This window comes from Nannospalax galili, unplaced genomic scaffold (assembly GCF_000622305.1).
Source record: "Nannospalax galili isolate Female #2095 unplaced genomic scaffold, S.galili_v1.0 scaffold427, whole genome shotgun sequence".
Classification (NCBI taxonomy): Eukaryota; Metazoa; Chordata; class Mammalia; order Rodentia; family Spalacidae; genus Nannospalax; species Nannospalax galili.
Genome location: NW_008356259.1, coordinates 273,688 through 289,362, shown reverse-complemented (window position 1 = coordinate 289,362; position 15,675 = coordinate 273,688). Strand labels below are relative to the sequence as shown.

At 42.6% G+C, this 15,675-nt stretch overlaps 1 protein-coding gene across 1 annotated transcript in view; it reads right to left on the bottom strand.

Annotated features, from left to right (window-relative positions):
• The window catches only part of Adamts19 (ADAM metallopeptidase with thrombospondin type 1 motif 19), a 318,916-nt gene extending 305,557 nt beyond the window's left edge, over window positions 1-13,359 (bottom strand). The window contains exons 1-2 of the mRNA XM_008854345.3: window positions 13,189-13,359; window positions 12,051-12,700 (exon numbers count right to left, since the gene is read on the bottom strand). Coding sequence (XP_008852567.1) covers window positions 12,051-12,700; window positions 13,189-13,276 — 738 coding nt within the window. The 5' untranslated portion in view covers window positions 13,277-13,359. The remainder of the gene's footprint in view (window positions 1-12,050; window positions 12,701-13,188) is intronic.
• Between the last annotated feature and the right edge of the window lie 2,316 nt (window positions 13,360-15,675).

Below are 15,675 nucleotides of genomic sequence, written 5' to 3'. Positions count from 1 at the left end.
TGTAATAATTTAGCTCAATTTAATTCAAGTTTATAGAACAGTTTCTAAAATGGGAAGTGGATTTCAATATTTGTCTTTCTGTCTAGGAATAGAAAAAATTCATAATGGCATTACTTTCCCATTGTTAATGTCTATAACTTCTAGATTAATAATAATGATAATGAATAATAATAAATTCAGAATATTCTTTCTAGCTCCAGGACATGTGTATGGGTTCCTGGGAGGTCAATAGAAGCAAGGAGAGAAGGCATCTAGGTTTATTTTAATTCATGCCAAAAGACAAGGATGGAAGAAAAATATGAAAGTCTCAAGATTTTTAGAGAATAATATTTGGTAGATGAAAAATCCTTATTAAGAAATTGAGTTCTGTAATTTTCAAAGCCATTGAAATGATTGTCCTCTAATTTTAGCTTGCATAAGAATTACTTTGTAGTTTTCAAATACATTTCTTATGCTTGAGGTTCAATCTGGAATTTGTCATTTTAATGGACAATGCCCAGCATCTTTATCTCACCAACCCCTAACCCCTAATTTCCCCGTCCAGCACTCTTATACTAGTGTCTGCACGACATGTTACAACATATAAGGTGCCAAAAAGTCTAGTCAAATGCATGATGAAATAAGATTACTTATAAATGGTTCCTTCTTTTAATTCAGTTTTAATTCAGCCAGATTAAGGCAGTGGTAAAAAAGGATTCTGGAGCAAAATAACCTTATGTCTGCCCTCTGTATGCAACTATATATTCTTTGATGAAGGATCTCTCTCTCTCTCTCTCAGCAGAACTATCTTGGCTTCAGCAGCATCTTTTCATGATGATCATATAAGTTAAAATATGCGCAGCAATTTTGAGATGAACTCAAGTTCCTCTTACTGGACAAACATGTCACACTATCTCATCCTCCAAGATCTTTCCAACACTACTACGTAATCATTCCATAAAAATATCTGGTTAGCTCTGGAATGGCTTAGCTCCCATTTTCTCACTTCTTTCAGTCCAGGACTTGGCATCAGAATAAAGATGAGATGGACACAAGATGATGTGCTCACTATAGTTGGCCCCTGAAAGCCCTCTGCATTCAATTATGGTCTTCATTTGTCTAAGGGAACCCCAAGCCATAAGTCAAAAGGGATAACTATTTCTACCATAATCTGCAAATATATCTGGATTACTTCCTAATTTAATCCACTTCCTAACTGGAACATGCCTCTGACTGTTCTTAATTTACCCAGTGCAAAAGCATTAAGTTATCTGGGGTGGTATAATCACAATTCAATGAAAACCTTCAAACATCAGTGAACTCCAATGTAAATGTGCAGTTTAGCTTGCATTAAAAGTATGTTTTAGCTACAGATACACACTCAAAGTAGTGCAGTACAAGACCTGCTCAAGTCAGACAAATCCCAGAGTAGAGGTCTGGCATGGACACAATCCCACCCCTAGCTGAGGAGCCACTAGTTTTGAGAGCTGCTAGAAAGGGACGAGTCATTTTTCTTTAAGGGTGTGGCCCCTGGCAGGTCAACCATGCTTCCGAGCAGATTCCAGTTATTTGGGTAACACAAATTAGACTCAATGAGAAATTTTAAAAAGAGCAAGAGGTTGGGTGGATAGGAAATGGGAGTGGAAGGCGAAAAGTTGCCCAGGAAGGGGGTGGTAATGATTTAAAGATATGAAATTACCAAAGAATTAACAAAACTTTTTTTAGTCTTTTTGAGATAGGGTCTCTCTGTAGCTCCACCTGGCCTGGAACTCACTGTGTAGATCAGGCTTGCCTTGAACTCACAGAAATCTGCCTGCCTCTGCCTCCCAAGTACTGGGATTAAAGGCATGTGCCACCATGCCCAGCCTAACAAAATATTTTTTAAAGGGATGAAATTATTAAATACAAAGGTAAATTGAATTTCATAATTTGTTTTCTCTCATATGTGAATGTTAGCTTTGAAATTTTAGATATGTATGTTTCATTTTGAAAACCTTTAGAAGTCAAGAAACAAGTAAGAGGCCATGGAGGGGGGGGTCTCTCAAAGGAAGGGAGCGAGAACACTGTGATATATATGTGTGTGTGTGTGTGTGTGTGTGTGTGTGTGTGTGTGTGTGTACAGAGAGAAATGGGAATAATGGAACAGGAAGGGTTAAATGGGTTGGGAGAAGGAGGACAAGGGAGTGGTGAGAATATGGGGAGGGATAATTAACACTAGCAGCCTTTAGAAGAAACTATTTGGAAACCTACTACTACAGAAGCTTTCTAAACTACATACGCACGCATTTATAAAAAAAGAGTTTAAATAGACTTATCCTATAAAGAAGAAAATAGAGCCTAACTAGACACCTCATCCTAGCAGATAAGAACCCCAGTACCACAAATGGATTACCTCTTTGAGTTGTTGACAAGTGATATTCCACAGACTCCCAAACATTGCATGCCATTGCCATGGCCCTTGATTACCCTCTAGAAATTTACAGTATGACTTTACTGGTGATGACAACACACTTGAATCACAAAACATGGATAAATCAAGTGGAAACTTACCTATAAGCTACATGCCTCTGGCTAGCTATCACAATGCTGGTAGGTACTATGTACACTACTGGAGGAGAAAAGTAAGCATCAGTCTTACCCAGCTGTGAACCCTCAGAATTACAATAATGACTGGCTGGCAAGATGTGTCCACTAGTGCAATAGTAGCATGAATATTATGGGAGTAACCAACCACTCTCTGATTAGATTTAAGACTGTCTCCACTAGATGAAACCCATACCTGGCACTGTTATCAGGGTCAAGAAATGGTAGCTAGGCACTTGGGGAGATCTTACCAATACTTTGCTAAATGGATATATATTAAAATTACTCCAAAATACTTACTGCTATAACCCATAGACTAGTGCATGTCTCGGTGCTCCTCAGACATGCTTCTTTTTATAGTAGAAGGCAGTTAGCACAGAAACCAACAACTGACCAATGTACAAGATAAGAAACTGAAATACTCAGCCCAAATGGGATATGTATATCTCATTCCTCCCAGCCCTCAGAGGCTCAGGGATCTTCAAGAAAGAGGGGGTGGGAAGATTGTAAGAGCCAGAGGTGGTGGATGACTAGAAGAAAACATTGTTTTCCACACAGCAAGCCAAGTCATAGTTGCACATATGACTTCACAGTGGTCATGACAGCATGCATAAGACCTAGTCAAGCTCAAGCCAGACAAAGTACTAGCATGGAGTTGGGGAGTTGAACACACTATCGCCCTTATCAGAGGAGTTGTTAACATTTGCTAGCTGTTGGGAGAGGAAGAGTCAGTTTTCTTTAAGGGTGTGACCTTCACAGGTAGACCACATTCTAGGGTAGGTTCCACATCCAAGAGTCTTTGGTCAACACAAACTGGACTCCAGGGAAAGCAAAAAAAAAAAGATGATGAAATTGGGTGGATAGGCATGTGGGGGGTGGATGGGAAGTGTGGTGGTTTGAACAAGGAATGGCCCCCATAGGTGCCATGTATTCGAATACTTGGCCACAACTGATGGTGTTGTTAGTGGAAGTTTAGGAGGAGCAGCCTGGCTGGAGGAAACACATCACTGGGAGTGGGCTTTGAGAATTCATTGCCATGTTCCATTTTCAGTTTCATTCTCTCTGCTTCTTGTGGCCACTTGAACATGTGAACGCTCAGCTTTCTGCCCCAGCCCCCTCTGACACCAGGTCTCCCCACTATGATGAACTCTTATCCCTCTGGAACCATAAACCCAATAAACTTCTATAACTTGCCTTGGTTGTGGTATTTTATCACAGCAAGAGAAACGTAACTAATACTAGGAGGAATTGGGGGAGGGGAGCAATATGATCAAAATATAGTGTATGAATTTTTTTTTTGGTCTTTTTTGTTGCTGTTTTTTGAGACAGGGTTTCCCTGCAGCCCCAGCTGTCCTGAAACGCACTATGTAGACCAGGCTGGCCTCAAACTCACAGAGATCCACTTGCCTCTGCCTCCTGAGTGCTGGGATTAAAGGTGTGCGCCACCACACCTGGTAAATAATTAATTAAAATGTTTTTAAGTATTTTTAAGTATTTTAAGACCCCTATATAGATTTTCTTATTTAAAAATATTCCTGGTTAGCTGGGTGTGGTGGCTCACACCTTTAATCCCAGCACTTGGGAGGCAGAGGCAGGCAGATCTTTGTGAGTTCAAGGCCACGTAGTGAGTTCCAGGGCAGCTGGGGCTACAGGGAGACCCTGTCTCAAAAAGACAAAAACAAACAAAAAAAATTCCTGGTTATGATTCTGTTAGTAAACTTCAAAAAACATATTTAATGAGTAAATACTATCAAATAGTCTTTCTTCCAAATTTGACCCAAGGTAGAATTATCTCAAGTAGCTAAGACACAGATCGATACATGATTACATAGCCTACAAAAATTTAATGTAGAAAATAACCTCTGTAAGCATTAGCATCTTGTTTATTAGAATCCACTATATAATTAAATAAGATTCAAATATCTGCATGTCTTTTCACTCTGAATATAAGGCTTTCCCCTGGTGTAACTGTGTTTTCACCATCATTCTTTAGGTTGAACTGGAAAACCATGGTATGTCTTAGTGAAATGCACACTTGAAGCTGCCTTCCTCAATAAGGAGACCCTGAGCATGTGCCAAGGAGCAATGACAAACACAAGGATAAGAAATGAAGGAAAAAGAAGACTCTCTTCAGAACTTTTGTAAGTACCCTAAAGCAAGGAGCTGTTTATCCTTCTGTTCTCTGGCTCTTCTGCATAGTGTATGGTATAAAGTTCCCCTGATGAGAAATAGAGTGCTCAGAATGCTGCACAAGAAGCTTGTTTATAAGTCTTTTGCATGTAGCTAGTGGACAGAAGACAGACTGATGGATGTGCTTCAGTTAACCACTGCAGAGAAAACAATTGAAAAGCAAGAACACAAAGTATGGACAGATTGCATGCAAAAGATTCAGTTGGTTTCCTTGCAAAGAGTGATAAAGTGTTCCCCAGATATGTCCACTGGATACTCTGAATTTACACAATACGTTTCATTCTTATCAATCAAAAAGTGATGTTTGCAAAAGCATGCCTTTCCTAGCTTGCCAATATTGAAAACCTGGAAGTTTGATATTTTCATCAAAACATTAAAAGATTATGTGTTTGTCTCTAGATGGTAAGATTATAGATAATTCACTTTATATACTTTGTACATTTTCTATATGTATTACTTTGCAATTAACTTTTGTCTTTTCAAAAACATTAATATGCAAATCCTACAGTTAGAAATGAAGAGCAAAAATTCAAGTAGAAAAATGAGTGAAAGGTCTGAGAAGTCCTATAGGAAAATAAGAAAAAAAGAAAGACATTCACCCTCACCAGTAACAATAAAACAACTGCAAATTAAAACTACATTCAGTTAACAGTTTCTTTCCAATGAGCTCAGGCAAATCAAAAAATGTAAGAGCAATCATACTAGTCACTATACAGGGGGAAATGGACCTGCATACTGTGTCAGACTGAGTGTGACATCAGTCAACATACTGCCAATGCATATTCCTGCTTTTTGACCATGACCAAAGTGGCGTATCTGTAGTCTTGTTGGCTTAGCACTGTTTGTAGTAGGAGAATATTGAAAACCGGAATCATTTGAATGCCCATCAACACCAAACTGAAGGAGACTGGGATCATGGAACATAGCTGGGGTCAGATAAAAGAGAACTGCTCAAAAGAGTTAGATCTCTTCTGGATTCATTTGTGATAATCTCACACATGCATGTGCAAATATTACAAAAATGTTAAAGATTACATATATGGAAATATATATATATATACTTGTTTATGCATCTGATACCTCCAAATCATGCTTTACAATCAAATAATATTAAAAAACATTTTAAAAATATTTTGCTATTTTTGTTTTATGTGTATGATGCAGTGCCTGCAGAGGTCAGAAGAGGGAGTCAGATTCCCCTAGAACTTGAGTTATGTACTGTTATTAGCAGCCAGTGCTCTTAACCACTGAACCAACTCTCCAACCCCCTCAAATAATACTTTTTATATTCAGAAATGAACAGTGATTAATAACTGGAGAGCAGGTATAGAAAGAGTTTTTATTGCATAGATTCCAGGAGGTTCTGTGTGGCAAATTTTGAAGTCATTATTTTGAAGACAATGTTCCTTTTGCCTCAGTTTGAATAGGAGTTTAGCATAGTCTGTAAACCTGGATTCTCAATCACAACTCTGAACTGTGAATAATTCATGTTCTGGCATCTGATATCACCGATTCAATCATGTCAGATCAACTAACATTCGGCTCACTGTGGATAATCTCTCCTTATTAAATTTGTGAGATTTTCACTTTCTCTTTGATATTCTAATACTTTGTCACAATATGTCAAAGTTTGAGTATGTCTTTGTTTATACAACTTGGAGCTTGGTTGGTAATTTTTTCATTCTATAGGTTTCTTATTTTTGATAAATTGATTCAGATAAAAAGAAAACCTCTCACCCTCAAGTTGCACAACACCAACATTGCTGTCATTAACCAATTCAAGCTGAATCACTTAATTAAAATTATACACTCCATCTGGAAAGTAACACTTGAGCTGTGCCGCATAGTGAACATTTGTGGCCAGAGAACTCCTCTTGTAGACAACTCAACACTTAACCATATTTGTTTGAACACATGTAGGCACAACACTTCAAAATTCTAAAAGTATCCAAACATTGAAATTTATATCCAGTAAAATATAGGTGTTTTGCTGAATGCAATACATTGCTGTTTCTGTGAAAATTTTGAAGAAATGAGATGTTGCAAAAACAAAAAAATCTAATGTTATTTGAAATAAATGTTAAATAAGTAAAAAAAAATTAAAGTTCAAGGTTCTATGCATAAACTGCTTTGAATTTATCATCTTTTGAGAGTAGAGACTCTAGACTTGGGTCACACCACCATGCCCAGAAAAACTCCACCTCTAGTCCCTCTGCTCTGGCCTGGGATGCACATATGGCATCCACTTCCTGGTATAACTGGACGCCTGAGAAAGCAAGTGCTGCTGTTTCCTTCCATCAGCTCTGCCTTTCCTGAGTGGACAGCAGCACTCCTGGCATGGCTCCTGCCATTCACAGATGTTTTCCATTAATCCAGCCAAATTACTCTCAGTTTTTCCTGAGATATTCAAAATGTCTGATGTCCTGATAAAAATGTTTGGCAACTGCTCAGAACAGCTTTGCTATCAGTTCTAAAATACGGATTTCAAAAGGAAGGTAACGACATGGGATTGATCTTATATTACAACCTTTCCAATTGAATATGTATTTGTGCAGTCTCATTGTTATGCATCCTCCTTCCTTCATCTCTGCCCCGACTGACTTCCCTTTTATTGGTTCCTGATATGATGGTGTGCCCAAAAATAGCAGTCCCAGAATAGTAACTTATTCAAAATTTATCACAGCATGAAATTCTCTGATTCTTGAGAAAGTAAAAAACAAATAAAACCTTTTAAGCATTTATGTAAATTTCCATATTGTGTCAAAATGTTAATCAAAATCATTACTGGTATATAAAATTCTTATTTGTTTTTAAGATAGGGTTTCTTTATTTAGTTCATGTTGATCATGAATTCATCATCCTCCTGCCTCAGTCTTCAAGTGCTGGGATAGCAACTAAAACTCTTAATTTAATAAGAAAATTTATAACTGATTTAGTCACCACTATTTATCATCCTGAGAAAATATCTACATATTTAACCACAAATAAAATAAGTACCAATCTATTTTTCTTTAGCTCAGAGCTTAGATATGATTGTTTTCAATTATCATGTAGCACAGTGGTAGAGTGCTTGGATAGCATGCATTAGGCCCCCGGCAGTCCCCAGAATAATGCTATTAAGTCAGTTTTGAGCAAACATAATTGTTGTACTATTTTGCAGGTTTTGGTTCCTTTTACATGTCTTAGGTTTGAAGACTATAATTAGAGTGTAATAAGGTACTTTACGCATTATTTAGTATGATTATGTTTTCCAGTGGGTTTTATGGTGCCTTCTAAGACCTAGACAACTTATAGTTAATAATTAAAAGCGAGAAGACAATTCCATCCAGCACTAGGACCTCTGCTGCACCTGCAGGTGCCTCAGTTTGTGGACTTCCTGTTTGTGCTGGTGACTGGCAGGTTGGGTTGAGAGCTCCTTGAAGCATGCTCATGCTGCTTCGTCTTCTGAGTTCTGCATCCGCAAAGTGCTTTAGTTACAGGAGTCATTGAATGGATGATTTATTGATAAGAAGTTTGGTATTTGTGTGCCCCCACCTGATCTAATAGATGACTCAGCTAAGAATATTACTCAGTACTTCCTAGCTGGGAGAAACAGACATGACAATACTTCATACATAGATGGGTTCCCTGATACACAAGTATAATTTGTGCATTGAATGAAAGTGGGAAATGAGATTCAGAAAGACTGACTCCTTCCTAAGGCAGCACTCAGCCCTGTATTCAAAGCATCTACTCGGTTTCTATTCATTTCACAATACAAAGTATATCACTATCTGGGGACCAAACTGCCCACTATACTAAATACAACTTTATAACACTGGGTAGCTGGCAATTGAATGACTTTTCTACAGACTTTTGGATCTTTTTAAAATATGTAATAATCAAGGTAGGGTTCACAGCTCTCCCGGAGCTGCCATGATTAATGCATCTCTCAAATCTCACAGAGAAGCTTCCTCATGCAGCAGATGGTGATTAGCACAAAAACCACCCACTGACCAACATGCAGAGATTAAGAGGCTGCAGAGTGTTTATCCCTGAATAGGACACCTATATTAAACTTCTGCCTCGCAAGGCCCAAGGACCGTTTCGGAAGAAGGGATGGAAAGATTGTAAAGGCCAGAGGTGATAGAAGATCACAAGGAAACAGTGTTTCCCAGACAGCTGGGCAGTTACTCATATGAACTCACAGCAACTGTGACAGCATGCGCAAGTCCCATGTAAACTCAAGGCAGACAAAATTCCAGCATGGACATGGGGAAGTGGGTAAGAAACCCCAACCTGACCTGAGGAACTACTGGCAACCGATGACTGCTGGGAGGCGGGAGTCAGTCTCGTTTAAGGATGAGACTCTTGATCGGTTAATCAGGCCCCAGTGGATGGACCCAGATCAAAGCGTTTTTGAGGATACAAATTTGACTCTCTCTCTCAGTATCTCTCTCTCTCTCTCTCTCAATTCTATCAAAATATATTGTATGAAATTCTCAAAAATTCAAAAAATGTTCAGTTCAGTAGCTGAGTAGCACCTAGTAGACAAAACTAGAGAGAGTGAAAGGAGCCAGAACTTGGTTATGTTCCCTTTCCTAAGAAACTGACAGTAAGAACCCTTTACTAACAGAGAAGGAAAACACTGTTGTGAACCAAAGGCTGTTGCATTTAGAGATAATTCGCCTTCTACATCATGCCATCTCTCATTAGGATTGCAGGATGAACAATAATGAGGTCCCTGGAGCACCTAAGTTAGTCAGTCAAGGCACCTACCCAAGTAGAAAAGGCTTTAAGGTCCAATGGCTTTAAAGTCTTTAAAGTCTCAATGGACTTTCTGAGATCTTCCTATCTCATCTTCTGGCCTAGTCAACAGAGTTTGTTTTATATCATTTCCTAGACAGGCTCTGCCTTTTCACACCTTCCTGCAGTTTCTTTCATCTACCTGAAGTATTTTTCGTCCTGTGTGACTGGGGAAAGTTCCCCCATTCTTGGGAAGCCTGGCCCAACTCCTGTAGTGGAACTTCACAATGGGCATGGGCTTTACCTCAGGTATGAGAGTTGACTCTTCATGGGGACATGTGCCATTGCTTCATGACTGACTACTCATATAATATCCATTTATATATGGCATATTATCTGTGAGTATCTGAAGGCAGGCCATTCTAACCCTCAACACATGATCTAAAATATATTTAATGTCAATAAAATTGATTATTCAAATTTCTTTTTCTTTGTTTGCTTGTTTTGTTTTTGAGACAGGGTCTCCCTGTAGCCCCAGCTGGCCTGGAACTTGCTGTATAGATCAGGCTGGCCTTGATCTTACAGAGATCTACCTGCCTCTGCCTTCTAAGTGCTGGGATCAAAAGTGTGTGTCTCCATGTCCGGCTCCATTCAAATTTTTAATTGGATCATCTAATTTCATATCTCTCAAGTGACAAACATGAAGAACTTATCACCTGGGAAGAAGCCAATGGGGGAGTCCAGATAACGATTATGTTCTTTCCTAATCCAGGAACTCCAGGCAGGCATGGCAGTTAAAGTAACAAACCTACCCTCTTGGCTATTTGCCTAAATTTTTACTCAAATTCTGACTGCTATACTGTATTGCTGGCAACATCAGTTTTCCTCAATAACAAAGGCTTCCCAGTTCAGAATATATATATGTGTGGCTAATAGGAAAAGTGAGCAAAAATCCAACATGATAAACAGGGAGGAATGTCAAACTCCTATTCAGTCCATGAAAAACCTACTCATAATTCTAACTTTGCTCCCTTAAGTATAGTGAGAGGGCATAGCTCATTTGGAAAATCTGACCCAAAGCCTACATTTCAACACAGTGAAATGCTTTATGCCCTATTGCTCTTACCACACCAGGAACTTTCTATATGTAATTATGTAATCCCCAGCCAAAAGTCAGTGGACAATGAAATCCACACAAAACCTTTTCCCCAGTGAAGTGTTCAAGTATCAGTTCCACAGAAAACATTTCTTCAAAGTTTTTCATGTCATTTTCCCAAGCCAACTTCTCACTCATGCCTAAACATGCCTACATTTGAATATTCACCATCTGGTAAAATATAGCCTTGTCCAACAATTTACATCATTTAACATGAGACCTTCGGTGACATAGGTAACAGTTTCCAGTCTTGGTGTTTGAGTTTTTAACCATCATTTTACATTCTATGGTTTGGGGCAATTATGACTATGCTAATCTTTTCTGTTAACCATTGCTGTTAGATTTTCCTCTGTGGGATCAAGTTGCTTTCATACAACTTCTCATCCACTTCCTCAGGGGCCCTCTTAAGAGAACAGAAAAGCAACTACAACTTACAAGATTTTCAATTGTTTTATGAATTTTGCCCTATAGGAGTAGTAAAGGCCTTAGTGGCTATAATAGGACAAGGTGAATGTAATTACAGTCACTGAATTGAACACATGATCTAAATGGTAAATTTTATCATATGCATTTATTACTTTATCCTCACACACACAAAGTAAAGGCCAACTTATAGAAGTTAATGAGGTCAAGTTGGAGAAAAATTATGTACATGGACAGAGGAAGGGACTTTGACTTTCTCAACAAGACTCTTGGGAAGGCTCTCTGCCTTGTTATTTTCTATCATGGAAGCGTAGATAAGAAAAGGTACTGTTGTTGAATAACGTGCAACCTTAAAAATCTAGAACATAGAACCCTTTTAACGCTGATAGTGTTCCAGTATTGCCCTTAGTTAACAGTCCCAGCGCCTAGGTTGATACCCTCTCCACTGGGCTCATACAGGGTCAGGGAATAGGTGTCTAGAATGCTGAGAATGTTTTTTGTATTCCAGACAACTGTCAGTCAGGATTAATTCCATGGAGAGTTGTTCTGATGACTTTGAGATAGGACATTTACAAAAAAAAAAAAAGCCTGTAAAATCATAGATGAGGAACTGGGGGAGGGAGGGATACGAAAATGATTCAGTATGGAGCAGATTGGTTGATTTCAAACTGCTAAAAGATACCACGTGGTAGCTTACTTTAGAAACTCAGAAAGGAGTCGAACCTCTGGCAAGAAACAAGGCAGAAATCCGAATGAAATTTACCGTTCGCTTAAAGGCTTTTTCTACATCTTCTTAGACTTCTGGTTCACAAGGCTGCCCTGGAGATGGTGCTTTGGAAGCAGTGTGCACACCTGTGTGGAACTACACAAGGCTAAAAGCAGAGGCATCCAGTAAAGGGGAGGAGGAGGGGCATGCAAATCAGCTTGATGTTCGGAGTTTGGGAAGATGGAATGGAGCTTAGCAGGACGGAATGCGAGAAAGGAGGGCGCTTACCAGACCACCTCCACAGGTGCTGAAAGAGGCCAGAGAGCCTGGATGCCTCAGCACCGTCCCGGTGTAAAAGCAGGCGGCTTCGGGCGATGCTGGAGGGCGAGGGGCGTCTGCTGCCCGGGTGGGGTCGGGGCCTGGACTGGGCCACTGCTCCACCGCAAAGCGCTGCGCCAGGAAGCGGCCGTCTCTCCGGAGCAGTAGGTACAGGTCCCTGGAGAAGGCCGGGATCCTCAGTAGCACCTCCCCGCTGCTGGGATCCACTTGCTGGACCGGGGGCGGGGACCCGGGCTGTTGCGGGGGCGGCGGGGGCTGCCATGAGACCGGGGCGCCTGGGGACAAGGCGGCAGCACCGTTGGATCCCCGCGGCAGCTCCTGAGATTCGGGCTCCTCGTCCTCGTCACCCCCGGGTCTCTGGGGATACGGGAACCGGGACTCAGTCTGGCCTTCGGCTGCTTCTTCCAGCGGCGCCGGGGCCACTGACCGCACCTCGCGCGAGCTGCCCGCGCCCTGCGCCCGACCGCCGCCCCCGGTGCCGCGCCCCCAGCCTGGGTCCGCGCTGCCCGCGCTGCCGCCAGCCGCGTCCAGGGGCTCTCGGCGCCAGAGTGCAGGAAACACGACTTCCCACTCCTCCAGGTTGGGGGCGAACTGCAGCCCTGCAGACCAGGCAGACAGAGAGGTGCGGGCTTAAAGTTCTGGTTCCAGTAGCATCAGGCACACAGTCCACACGGACCGGAGGCGCACGAGAGTGCGAGGGGGCACCACCAGTCTAGCCCCTGAAGCTTTTGCAAGTAGCAAGCATTCTCAGAATAAAAGTACGAGAACGAGTGAAACAGCAAAGTTGGTGACCGCATTTACTAATTTAAAAGTGTGCAAACTCCTGCATGAGTGTAACAGGGCATGCATCCCCGTGTTCCCGTAGATGCCTTAAAAGTATCTTTGCAAACATGACTCAGAGGAAAGCCAGGAGACATGTGCTTCACCTCGGAGTTGGACCGGCTCCTGTGCACCAGGAGCTCATTTCTATTGATACCCACCGAGCACACTCGGCACGCGCCGTTTGCACCAGCTCTGCCTCCTCCAGTGTCCCCGCTCTGCCCAGAGGAAGTGGGGGAGGGAGGCGGAAAGTCACTGGAGAACTTACCTGCGGCGATCCCGTTCCACAAGAAGCCCAGCTGGTAGAGGAGGCAGCAGTAGCAACAGATGCGAGCCAGGGGCATCTCGCGGCCCATGTCCCCGCGCTCCCGCGGTCCCAGCTCCTCGCCCAGCGCACGCCTCCGGCGCGATGTAAGGCGGGCGCAGCTGCCTCCCCGGAGCGCTGGAGGCCGGGCGGCGAATGCCCGGGCCTTTGTCTGCCAGGGGTGGGGGTGTGGGGGGCAGGCTGAGTGACTCCCGGAGGCCGCCGAGCCCGGGCGGGGTGGGCTGGGGGAGGAGCAGGGCCGGCGGCGCCACGGCCCCCCGGGCGCTCTGGCTCCCTGGAGAGTTAGGTGATGAGTCTACTTTCTGTGTTCTGGACTGTGCAGGAGTTTCCAGGCCCCGGCAGGAGGAAAGCCCCGCAGTCCTCCGAAAGCCTGCAGGCGCAGGCGGGCGGGCAGCAGCCTGGGGACTGGCGGAGAACTGCCCACCCGAGCGGGCTGGAGCGCTGTGCTGTCCTAGCCCAGCCTCGTCGCCTGCACCCGCGCGGAACCAGCCTGGTGCCCCAGGCTTGGCAACCGGGTGTACCAAACTCAGCACACTCCCTGGGACGCGAGGAACAAGGCTCTAGCCCGCTGCGCCGCCGAAGGGGTTGGCTGGGGGATGGGGCGGGAGAACGTGGAATTCGCAAAGAGGGGTGTGGAGGGGGAAATTCGGTAGATAAGACAAGAACTAGGGACCATAGGGGACCAGGAGGTGCCCGCCAAGCCTGACCCGGCAGGACAAAGATTCCAGAACACCGCACACGTGCTCATGGGCAGAGCAGGGGTGGCGTCGGGACCCAAATTCCCTCACCAGACTCGTGATTGGCCATTCCGAAAGACGCAATTTGCATTCTCCCCCACCTTCTACCCTACCCCTCTCTCCAGCTTAGGTGAAAGCAGGTAGCAGCCTTTCAGTCTGCTTGCACCCTCACCCAGGCTCCTCCCTTTGTCCAGTTCTATCCCCAACCGCCCTACACACAAAGCAATACTTAGAGCAGACCTGAAGGCAGAGCCGCAGCCTGCCGTACCAAAGGTCTTCGATTTGCCCACCACCTTTGTCTTTCATAATTGTCCAAGCCTGGAGATAAAATAATTCCTGATGGCGTGTGCCTCACAGGTTCCCAGGACAGTGACAGCAGACACCACTAAAGCTCAGAGCCTTTTACTCCGCTTTAGCTTCCACTCCCTCTTTGGTGTCAGTGTTCTTGTTCTCTCACTCCCTTTCCCCTCCTTCCCTCTCCCTGTCTCCCCCACTCCCCCGCCAACTTTCTCATGAGAATAAAATTAAGGATTTAAAATACTGTATTCTAAAGCTCTCAGACCAGGTGAGTGTGTGTGTGTGTGTGTGTCCTCTTCAGTCTCAACTGTTCCTCTCCTTTGTTGTGGCTCACACCTCTCCAACAGTCATCAAACTTTTCAAACTCAAAGATGATCAATCTAACCCCCCACTTTTATCCTCTACACTAGTCCAGACACCAAAAAAGGAGAGTTAATGCCAATCAGCTTTAAAAAAAAAAAAAAAAAAAACAACTTTCAGTACTGAGTGCAGTTTCCCACATCCTTTGTTGTTTTACCTACTGTCCCCAGTGTCAAAGGTGATTACCATGCCTTTAAGGGAGGCAGATCTTATTTCAAAGGCAAGCCATTGTTTGAATAAACTGAGTCCTAAAATAGTCCAGGGTTTAAAAGTAAACTTGGAGACAGTCTAGGTGAGCTTGTCAAGACTGCACTGTCTTAAACCTTGTCTTGTAAAATCTTTGAAACTGGAATAACTGGGGTGTGAGTTCCCAGAGACTTACCTGGGAGCCTGGTGCTTTTCTTCATAGAATTCAGTTATACAGACTTAAAGCTAACCAAAGAATCAGAGATAAGGAGACTCATTTTAGAGAAGCATAAAAGCTATTAAGATTGAAAACCAGCTCAATCAAGAAAACACCTTCCCTGGAATAAAGGTCTTAAGTACGATGTTTCTCACATGTGCTTTAACAATAACAGTGATGCAAAACTCTAGAAGAAATGCATATAATTGTCTATATTTATTAGAATACATTTGAGATTGCTCATTCCTACTGCTAGAAATTCCCACCAGTCTTCATAGAAGAGGTTGTTACAGAAATCTTTGCCTAATTCCCAGCCAGCTTTGAATACAATATTATTTATTTTGTATGTAGTCAAATACTTTTATAAATCATTTGCATTGAGATGACTTTTATACTCATTTCTCTTACTAGACTACCAAATTTTGGAATATAGAAATGATTTTCTTTTACATATCTTTTTTTCACATCACCCTCACACATGACTTATTGGCTGACTAGAGGTGCCAATTCTCAGGAAACTTCCAGGGTTCTTTGAAAAGTGATGGAATTTATTATCTGGGTGGTATTTTATTCCAACTTCACCTTGTAGGTCCAGAGTTTCCCTAGTTCTAGCTACTAACCTGCCCCTCTCAA